Source organism: Callithrix jacchus, chromosome 2 (genome assembly GCF_049354715.1).
Source record: "Callithrix jacchus isolate 240 chromosome 2, calJac240_pri, whole genome shotgun sequence".
Taxonomy (NCBI): Eukaryota; Metazoa; Chordata; class Mammalia; order Primates; family Cebidae; genus Callithrix; species Callithrix jacchus.
In genome coordinates this window covers 9,560,151-9,571,170 of record NC_133503.1, presented here as the reverse complement: position 1 = coordinate 9,571,170, position 11,020 = coordinate 9,560,151, and the positions used below count along the sequence as shown (strand labels likewise).

General features: G+C 49.4%; 1 protein-coding gene across 1 annotated transcript in view; it reads left to right on the top strand.

The window, feature by feature from the left end:
* The first annotated feature begins 960 nt into the window (after nt 1–960).
* The window catches only part of EIF4H (eukaryotic translation initiation factor 4H), a 28,308-nt gene continuing 18,248 nt past the window's right edge, over nt 961–11,020 (top strand). Inside the window, exon 1 of the mRNA XM_002763517.7 lies at nt 961–1,044. Coding sequence (XP_002763563.1) covers nt 986–1,044 — 59 coding nt within the window. The 5' untranslated portion in view covers nt 961–985. The remainder of the gene's footprint in view (nt 1,045–11,020) is intronic.

Here is an 11,020-nt window from a genome sequence, read left to right as displayed (position 1 = left end):
TGTATTTTTCGTAGAGATGGGGTTTCACTATACTGGCTACGCTGGTCTCCAACTCCTGACCTCGTGATCCACCCACGTAGGCCTCCCAAAGTGCTGGGATTACAGGCATGAGCCACCGCGCCCGGCCTATGAGATTTTTAAAGTGTGCCTACATAATTAGGGTTTGTCAACATTGTGGCACCCACAATCACCACCATCTCAATCACCAGCCTGGAAATTTACCCGTGTAATTAATTTCCACTGCGTATCTACGTTTTGTCATTGCCAGATGATGGAATCCGTATCAGTAACCAACTCTTTTTCCAAGGCAACGACTTCTGCAAAACACAGAGATGTGCTTCCTCTCTCTCGCTAAGTCACAGGCCACCTATCTCCTCTCAAAACACCCCAATACCCAGGCAGCGAGTAAGCCCTGGAAGACGGGATTCGCATCTGCGTCCCATCGCCTTGCACCCCCTTCCAGGGCATCCTCTTCGTGTGGCCGGTTCCTGTCTGGAGGAGGTGGCCTTTACTTGGGTGTCATAGGGGATCACTCGCGAGGCCAAGCGGAACAGGTCCCTGCCAGGTCTGGAGGCCAAAAGGCAAGGTCCCAGGCGAACCCGAGAGGGAATTCCTGCCCGGCTCTGCCGACCACCTCCCGCAGACGGAGGGGAAGGCTGACGCGCTAGGGCGGGGCGCGACGGGGACAGGAGGCGGCCGCGGGCGCAGCCCCAGGGACAGCACATAATGGGCCGCGCTGGCAGAGCAGGCGTCCAGCTCGGGCGCCGCCGCACCACGTGGGCCTCAGAGCGCGCGGAGCCAGCAGCTGCCCGTGGGCCCAAGGCCCGGCGCGGCGCGGCGCGGCGCGGCGAGCGTCCGTGCGTGCGCGCGTCCGAGCGATTTGCGATCAGGCGGCGCGGCGGACAGCCCCGGCGGCGGGGCGGGGGGAGTTATATTGCGGGGTCCTTCCTCGCTCACCCTGGTTCCTCTCGGAGCGAGACGGCAAATGGCGGACTTCGATACCTACGACGATCGGGCCTACAGCAGCTTCGGCGGCGGCAGAGGGTGAGGCGGGCGTGCGCGGGCTCCGGCGTGGGCTGGGGGATCCGGCGGGGTCGGGGTTGTCAGAGGAGGCAGCCGTCCTGCGCTCACCCGGGGCTTCCCGAGGCGAGGACCCGCGGAGGCCTAGGAGCGGCGCCTGGAGGGCCAGGGCCTGGAAATGGCGCGCTCGAAGAGGGGGCGGCGGCGGTTGGGCTCCGGGGGTCTTGCTCGCGGGGTGGATCCCTTCCACCGCTTCCCGCCAACGACAACGTGTAGGGTTTTGCCCTGCCTCGGCCGCGGCGGCGCAGAGTGCCCGGAGATGAGCGCCGGGTTCCAGCCCCATCCCCGCTACGGCAGGACCAGCGCGGGGCTGAGCTGCGGCGCCGAGGTGCGGGCCACACGGCCTTCCCGGCTCCTGTCCTGGCCTCTTCTGCGGACCTCCGTTGTCTGCCGGCTCTGCAGGCCCTTGGCCGCTTTGCCATGAGGCCGGCCGCCTGGGGAAAGTCGGAAGGCGAGAGGGGCGATTCCCTTCCCCTTACTTGTGAGGCCGGGATTTGGCGGCTCTGGCCTGGGGCTGGTAGGACTCCCTGCGGGCGGGGAGAGACCAAGGATAACCAAATCCATCGCGGCTTCTTTGTGTTCATCTTTCTTGGGTCACAGTGCCTTGACAGGTGCTACGTGCTCTTTGGCACAATTTTATTTCCCTCTGGTTTCTCGCTCTTACCTGGAGAAGGAACCGCATTTAGCCTCGTCCTGATTGTTGTCAAATGCAGACGGCTATGTGTAACTGAAACACCTTGTTTAAAAGAAACGTCTTTGAATAGAGAGCTCGTGGTGTTTAGTTCCAGGATTCTGCACTTTTAATTTTTTTTAATAGTTGCCTCTTTAGATTTTAGGCTGCGAACACACTGCTGTTTGTCAAGGACAAGGCTGTTTGTGTTTTCTCGCAGACGGGGTTGCTTTCCCAGGATAACACCACAATAGTTAGTACACACTGAGGTGTTCAGGCTCCTGGGCTGCAGTCCAAAAGTATCTTTGTTTGGTGAAGAATGGTCGCTTCTAATACCTTGGTTTGGGAACGGCTCAAACAAAAGCTTATTCTGGTGCAGGAGTGTAGCTAATACCATTCATGACACTGTAATGTGGAAGTGTCGGGGAGGGAGGAGCTCCTTGGCATTCCAAATAACATTTTATTTGCTAATAAAAGAGGAAATGTTAGGATGACATAAAATTATCGCCTTTGGGGTAGGTTTCTAGACATCACATTTGTTCTTAAGTCATTTCGAAATTTAATAACTAGGCTTTGTTTGTTGTTGTTGTTGTTTTTTTTTTTTCACTTCCATAAAACGTTCACAGAAGCACCCAGGAAAATTCTTCTTAAAGAGAGTGGTCAATTTAAGTTTTAGTTGCATTGATCCTGCAATAAGGTGGCCTCATTAGACCGAGTGTGGGGATTGAAAGAAAATTCTTCCTTTAGACGCATTTGCCAGACCTTCTGGTGTCAAATTTTCACATCTGGGAGTGCCTGGAACTGTCCGAAGTAAATTCCCTTAAGATTCATTTCAAATACCCACAGGCAAAGGAGAGTATCAGCCACATGCCCAGGCGTACTCCAGAAACTGAGAAGTTAGGTACCCTGTGCCTCACTTAAACTTCCTAATAGAAAGTCTCTTTACTGTTAAGCATCTTCCAACCGACTTGCTTGCAATTTTCTTTTTTTTTTTGAGAGTCTTATTCTGTCTCTCAGGCTGGAGTGCAGTGGCCTGGCCTGATCTCGGCTCACTGCAACCTCTGCCTCCTGGTTTCAAGCAATTCTCTGCCTCAGCCTCCTGAGTAGCTGGGATTACAGGCACCTGCCACCACGCCTGGCTGATTTTTGTATTTTTAGTAGAGATGGGGTTTCACCATCTTGGCCAGGCTGGTCTTGAACTCCTGACCTTGTTATCACCCACCTCGGCCTCCCAGAGTGCTAGGATTACAGGCATGAGCCACCTCCACCTGGCCCATACTTGGAATTTTCTGTTTGGCTTCATATTCCTCTAAAAGTACATAAAGTATTGCTCAGCTTCCTAAAAGTAGTTTTTAAAAACTGGTGAATTTGGGCCGGGCGCAGTGGCTCACACCTGTAATCCCAGCACTTTTGGAGGCCGAGGCGGGTGGATCACGAGGTCATGAGATCGAGACCATCCTGGTCAACAAGGTGATACCCCATCTCATTGCACTCCAGCCTGGGTGACAAGAGCGAAACTCCGTCTCATAAAAAAAAATGGTGAATTTATGTATGTATGTATGTATTTAACTTTTTATTTATTTATTTATTTATTTTGAGACGGAGTTTCGCTGTTGTTACCTAGGCTGGAGTGCAATGGCACGACCTTGGTTCATTGCAACCTCTGCCTTCTGTGTTCAGGCGATTCTCCTGCCTCAGCCTCCCGAGTAGCTGGGACTACAGGCATGCGCCGCCGTGCCCAGCTAATTTTTGTATTTTTAGTAGAGACGGGGTTTCACCTTGTTGACCAGGTTGGTCTTGATCTCATGACCTTGTGATCCACCCACCTCGGCCTCCCAAAGTGCTGGGATTATAGGTGTGAGCCACTGCGTCCAGCCTATGTATTTATTTATACATGTGTTTTTTTGTTTGTTTTGAGATGGAGTTTCACTCTTATTGCCCAAGCTGGAGTGCAGTGGCAGGATCTTGACTCACTGCAACCTCTGCCTCCTGGATTTAAGCAGTTCTCCTGCCTCAATTTCCCAAGTAACTGGGACTATAGGCATGTGATACCATGCCTGGTTATTTTTTTGTATGTGTAGTAGATAGGGGGTTTCACCATATTAGCCAGGCTGGTCTCGAACTCCTGACCTCAGGTGGTCCGCCCACCTGGGCCTCCCAAAGTGCTGAGATTATAGGCGTGAGCCCCTGCTTCTGGCCACATGTGTTTTCTTTATATATGTGTTTGGAGTGAATGGAGAAATTTCACAGGACCAGACATGGAGAGATGTAGTTTATGTAGAAGCACATACATATATATGTTTTTTTTTTGAGACCGGGTTTCGCTCTTGTTACCCAGGCTGGAATGCAATGGCGTGATCTCGGCTCACCACAGCCTCCCCCTCCTGGGTTCAGGCAATTCTCCTGCCCTAGCCTCCTGAGTAACTGGGACTACAGGTGCACGCTACCACGCCCAGCTAATTTTTGTATTTTTAGTAGAGACAGGGTTTCACCACGTTGACCAGGATGGTCTCGATCTCTTGACCTCGGGATCCACCCGCCTTGGCCTCCCAAAGTGCTGGGATTACAGGCGTGAGCCACCGCGCCCGGCTTGTAGAAGCATTTATTATTCCAGAGTCAGTGTTACTTTCATTTCATCACATTAGTAGTTCTCTGTTACTAGGATCTCTGAAATGTAGCAGTGAGGTAGGATAGTTACGGAGAAAAACTCCGAAACTATAATTTCAACTATTATTATTATTTTCCTTTTTTGAGGTAGAGTCTTACTTTGTTGCCCTGTCTGGAGTGCAGTGGTGTGATCTCAGCTCACTGCAACCTCGCTTTCTGGGTTCAAGTGATTTCCTGCCTCAGCCTCCTCAGTAGCTGGGACTACAGGTGTGCACCACCATGCCTGGCTAATTTTTGTATTTTTAGTAGAGACGAGGTTTTGAGGTGTTGACCAAGCTGGTCTGGAACTCCTGACCTCAGTTGATCCACCCACCTTAGCCTCCCAAAGTGCTGGGATTCCAGGCGTGGGCCTTAACTGTTCTGATTCCGTCTGCAGGAGCAGATGTCAGTGCTTAAGCATCACAGAGGATTGCCACCTATGGAAAGCGGTTTTGACACTGCTTTGGGTGGTACTTGTACAGGCACCTTCTCCCTTGTCTAAAATGCCTCAGACAGGCTAATACATCTGAACTCCAAATCACTTGGGTCACGGGTGAAAGAAATGGTGGGCTTAAAAGAACAGTTATACTCTTAAAACATGGTTTGGTAATTATACGTCTTTGTAGCTGTGTTTAATACCTAGTGCGGTTGTCAGGAAACAACGTAGAACCACTGCTTTTTCCTCCGGCAGCAGCCGGGCAGAGAACCAGGGGCGTCGTCGTTCAGCAGGCGCAGCAGGCGCAGCAAAACAAAATTCCAAATGACCAAGACTCGATTGTATCGGGTCCTGAATGGACTTTGTTTTGCAGTTTGCTAAATTGTCTTTCTGAGGTTCCAGTTTCTCATTTGACATTGGCAGTGAATTGCAGAGTAATACTGTTACATTTCTTTTTTTTTGAGACGGAATTTCACTCTTGTTACCCAGGCTGGAGTGCAATGGCGCGATCGCGGCTCACCACAACCTCCGCCTCCTGGGTTCAGGCAATTCTGCCTCAGCCTCCTGAGTAGCTGGGATTACAGGCATGCGCCACCACGCCCAGCTAATTTTTGTAAAGACAGGGTTTCACTGTGTTTGCCAGGATGATCTCCATCTCCTGACCTCATGATCCCTCCCTCCTCACCTTCCCAAAGTTAGAATTACAGGTGTGAGCCACCCTGCCCAGGCCAAATTTTCTTTATCAGGATTCAGTTAAGGAGTTTGGAATTCTTTTTTAAATGGAGATGGGTTTCATTATGTTGCCCATGCTGGTCTTGAACCTCCTGGATTCAAGTGATCCTTCTGCCTCAGCCTCCCAAAGTGTTGGGATTATAGGCATGAACTACCATATTTAAAAAAAAAAAAAAAAAAAAAAAAAAGCCGGGCGCGGTGGCTCACGCCTATAATCCCAGCACTTTGGGAGGCCGAGGCGGGTGGATCACGAGGTCAAGAGATCGAGAGCATCCTGGTCAACAAGGTGAAACCCTGTCTCAAAATACAAAAATTAGCTGGGCATGGTGGTGCGCGCTGGTAGTCCCAGCTACTTGGGAGGCTGAGGCAGGAGAATTGCTTGAACCCAGAAGGCGGAGGTTGCGGTGAGCCGAGATCGTGCCATTGCACTCCATTCTGGGTAGCAACAGCGAAACTCCGTCTCAAAAAAAAAAAGAAAAAAGAACTACCATACCTAGCCTGAGAGTTTAGAATTCTTACCTTTGAAGATTTAAGCCTGGCATCTCTGTCTAAATTTCTCAGCATATTTTATCCAAATTTTTTATGGTGGTAAAATACACATAACATAAAATGTGCCACTTGACCCATTTTTCAGTATACATTTCAGTGGTATTGAGTGTGTTTATAATGTTCAGTCGTCACAGCTGTCCGTCTACTCAGCTCTTCATCTTGAGAAACTAAAACTCCCCATTGAGCAGTAGTTCCCTGTTGCTTCCTTCCTCCAAGTCCCTGGCAACCACCACTCTGTCGCTAAGCAGATTTTCAGACTTCTGTATAATAAGAAGGAAAGCAGTGTATAAAAATACAGCGATTTCCACTGATACCAGGGCCTGTAGAAGTATTGAAAAGCTTATTTTAAACTGCTGTTTAACTGTCAGATGTCAGGTTGTTTGGGTTTGTTATTCTTTCTTCACTGCAAGTGTTCCATTGCTTAATTCCAAACCATTATCTGCTGTGAAAAGTGTTACCAGAAATACTTGGATTTGCTAAGAGGTCTCCGCATGAGGGTTCATCCAAAAGCCCTGGCTTTGGAAGAAGGCAGGCCAGAGTTTACCAGTTCAGCCGTGTGTTAGCTGTGTGACCTGGAGTAAGTTCCTTCACCTCTTGGAGCCTCATTTTCCCCACACAGGAGTTAGAAATATTCATTTATGGAAAAGGCTCTTTCTCTGTCACCCTCAGGCTGTAGTGCAGTGGCAGGATCGGAGCTCAGTGCAGCCTCAGCCTCCCTGGCTCAAGCCATCCTCCCACTTTAGCCTCCCAGGTAGCTGGGACTGCAGGGTGCATCACCACACCTGGCTAATTTTTGTTTTTTTGGTTTTTTTTTTTTTGAGACGGAGTTTTGCTCTTGTTACCCAGGCTGGAGTGCAATGGCGCAATCTCGGCTCACCGCAACCTCCGCCTCCTGGGTTCAGGCAATTCTCCTGCCTCAGCCTCCTAGTTTTGTATTTTTTATAGAGATAGAGTGTCCCCTATGTTGCCCAGCATGGTCTCAAACTCCTGGGCTCAAGGGATCCTCCTGCCTCAGCCTCCCAGAGTGCTGGGATTACAGTCACAGTTCCCAGCCTACAATTTATATTGCTATAGAAATTAAGCTTAGTGACTTGGGTACAGTGACTCATGCCTGTTATCCCAGCACTTTGGGAGGCTGAAGCAGGTGGATCACTTGTGGCCAGGAGTTGGACACCACTACGGCCAGCGTGGCAAAACCGCACCTCTACTAAAAATGCAAAAATTAATGGGCGTGGTGGTGCATACCTGTAATCCCAGCTACTTGGGGTGCTGAGGCAGGAGAATTGCTTGAACCAGGGAGGCAGAGGTTGCAGTGAGCCGAGATCAGGCCACTGCACTCCAGCCTCGGCGACAGAGCCAGACTGTCTACAAAGAAGAAAAAAGAAATTAAGCTTAGTGTTCTGGGAAGGCTTCACAGTTTCAAGAAGTCTCTCCAGAGGCTTAGAACATACAAAGCAGACTCCCTGAGTGTCTGTCCAGGACCACACTGTAGCTTGCCAGCTGCTAGCTTCCCCTAGAAGCTGCAGGAGAGTATTTGCCTCCTGGTTGCCTTTGCACCATGTGTGCAGCTGATTAGACCTGCATACTGAGTCGGGATGAGTGTGATTGGATGATTTTGAAGGAACCTAGTGACAGCTGTGTGTGTGTCTAAGACTTCTTGTAAGTTGAATGTTCTTGTCTTCAAAGTTTCCCCATGTCTTGATTGACATGGTTTTCCGTCTGGATCAGGGCCTTCTGAAGGTGCTCTAGTATGTGGCTGCTGCATGGAAGAGGAGCCTCTGGTTCAGCATGGCACTCCAGTACGGGGGGGGGGGGCATCATCTTTGTTCTGCGCACTCTTCCCCTGTCTTTCCTGTGTACTCACATTTTTGGGGCCTTCTAAACGTCTGGCTGAATAGAAGACAACTGGTTCCTCATGCCTGCATCTGTCTTCACTCTTGGGATGTGTTGCTTTGGTTGACTTCTTTGGAGAAGTTCAAGCCTTGCACAGATAAACAGTTGGAAGTGGGAGGAGTAATGAGGTAATTGTGGAAATTCGTATTGGATTCTATACCAGGCCTCAGCAAGCGGTAGTTTCTATGAAGGTGTGCAACATGGAACCTGAAACCTCATCAATAAACTCTGCGTACTCATGCATTAAAAATTCATCATTTGGCCAGGTGTGTCTCATGCCTGTAACCCCAGCACTTTGGGACACCGAGGCAGGTGGATTACCTGAGGTCAGGAGTTCAAGACCAGCCTGGCCAACCGGGTGAAACTCCGTCCCTACTACAAGCACAAAAATTAGGCCGGCGTGGTGGTGAGCACCTGTAGTTCCAGCTACTTGGGAGGCTGAAGCTGTAGAATCACTAGAACCTGGAAGGCGGAGGTTGCAGTGAGCCCAGATTGCACCACTGTACATGGTACTTGGATATGGGTGAGACTCCATATCCAAAAAAAAATCACTTTATCTTGCACTCTGACTGGATTCTTTATCAAGACATACATAGTGTTGAAGGGCTGTCAGGCTTATGTTGGTGGCTATAAGTTTTCTGAAACTCTTGTTTTTTGCTTGAAAGCTTGAATTTTACTGTTGGCAAAAATACTGTTATTCTGGCCAGGTGTGGTGGTTCACATCTGTAATCCCAACACTTTGGGAGGCTGTGGCAGGAGGATCACTCTAGCCCGGGAGTTAGACACCAGTCTGGACAATATAGCAAGACCTGGTCTTCTCAAAAAATAAAATGAGCTGGGTATGGTGGTGTATGCCTGTAGTCCCAGCTACTTGGGAGGCTGAGGCTGGAGGATCACTTGAATCCTGGAGGTTGAGGCTGCAGTGAGCTGTGATTGCACCACTGCACTCAAGTCTGGGCAACAGAGCAAGACCCTACCTCAAAACAAACAAACAAAAAACAAATAGTGTTGTTTTACTTCCAGCAACAGACTAACTTCCTTTTTTAAGTCTGAATAACCGTAGTTTGTTGTCGCTTCCTTCAGGTGAAAAATTCTTTTCTGTGGAAAGAACAGCTAGTTCGGCTTGTGTAGCTCAGCCGCTTGTGGAGCAGCCATCATGCTTTTGTGTGCAGCAGAAGTGCCATGTTTCATAACAGGGTATTCAAAAGTGGGTCACGGTTCCTTTTTACTGCTTTACCAAGGATATTCCTAATTGAAGCTGTGATTTTTCTTCCTTTCTTTCTATTTTAAATACTTCAAGTGTGTGGTGGAAAAGCATGGGTAATGCAGTTTGGTGCCCCTGCCTTGGTTTGTATTAATACAAGGACCTGTTGTGCGATCAGTGTCGGTCTTTGCTTTATGAATGTGGAGTACCGTGAACCGTCGTGGGACCACAGTTTCAGGCGTCGGCGCACTGCAGCCTGTGGAGGAGGAGGTGATAGTTGGGATGATCAGGCTCTGAGACTGCGGCTTTGGAGGAAGGGCTCAGCAGCTTTAGTGGGGAAAGAAGCCTTAGCAGCAGTGATACATCAGCGCTTAGGCCTCCGGGGCTGCTGAACGGAAGAAAGGTGTGGCCCTTGAGGGCAGAAAAGATCCAAATGATTACTCTTGGCACTGCTCAGAGACTGCAGAAATGTAAGGAACTGCTACCGGAGCTCAATGCTTTTTAAATAGAGACAGGCGCTCGCTGTGTTGCCCAGGCTAGTCTCAAACTCGTGGGCTCAAGCAGCCCTCCTGCCTCAGCCTCCCAAGCCATCTTACAGGTGTGAGCCACTGTGCCCGTCGCTGAATAATACTTCATTAATGGAAGAGTATCAGTGCGTCTAGATTGCGCTGGAATTTTCTAGTCCTTCACTTCCCTAACATTTAAAAGTTAATCTTAACATTTTCATATGTAAACAAAGGTAGAGACTAGTATTTGGACTCTCATGTAGTCATTATTAGGTTTTCTTTTGACTGGGATAAATATACATAACAATTGACCATTTCAATCTTTTTCTTTTCCATCCAAGCTGAAGTGTAGGGACACGATCATAGCTCAGTATAACCTCAAAATAGCCTGACTGGTGCCTTTTTTTTTTTTTTTTTTTGAGGTGGAGTCTTGCTCTGTTGCCCAGGCTGGAATGCAGTGTGCAGTGGCATGATCTCAGCTCACTGCAACCTCTGCCTCCCGGGTTCAAGAAATTGTTCTGCCTCAGCCTCCCCAGTAGCTAGGACTACAGGCATGTGCCACCACTCCCGGCTAATTTTTGTATTGTTAGTAGAGACGAGTTTTGCTGTGTTAGCCGGGATGGTCTTGATCTCCTAACCTTGTGGTCTGCCTGCCTTGGCCCCCCAAAGTGCTGGGATTACAGACGTGAGCCACCACACCCAGTACTTTTTTTTTTTCTTTTTATAAAGACACGGTTTCATCGTCTTGGCCAGGCTGGTCTTGAACTCCTGACCTCAGATGATCTGCCCACCTTGGCCTCCCAAAGTGCTGGGACTACAGGCGTGAGCCACCACACGCGGCCTCTTTTTTTTTCTTTCTTTTAGGATGGAGTCTCTCTCTTTTGCTCAGGCTAGAGTGCAGTGTTGCGATCTTGGCTCACTGTTCACTGTAACCTCCTCTGCCTCCCAGGTTCACGAGATTCTTCTGCCTTGGCCTCCTGAGTAGCTGGGATTACAGGTACCCACTACCACATCTGGCTGACTTCTTTGTATTTTTAGTAGTAGAGACGGGGTTTCATCATGTTGGCCAGGCTGGTTTCAAACTCCTGACCTCAAGTGATCTGCCTGCCTCAGCCTCCCAAAGTGCTGGGATTACAGACTTGAACCACCATGCATTCATAGCCCTGGCTAGTTTTTTTGTTTTTTTTGTAGAAATGGGGTCTCCCTTTGTTGGTCTTGGACTAGCCTCAAGGGATACTCCCGCCTTGACCTACCGAAGTGCTGGGATTTTGAGCATGAGCCACCACGCCTAGCCTCAACCATTT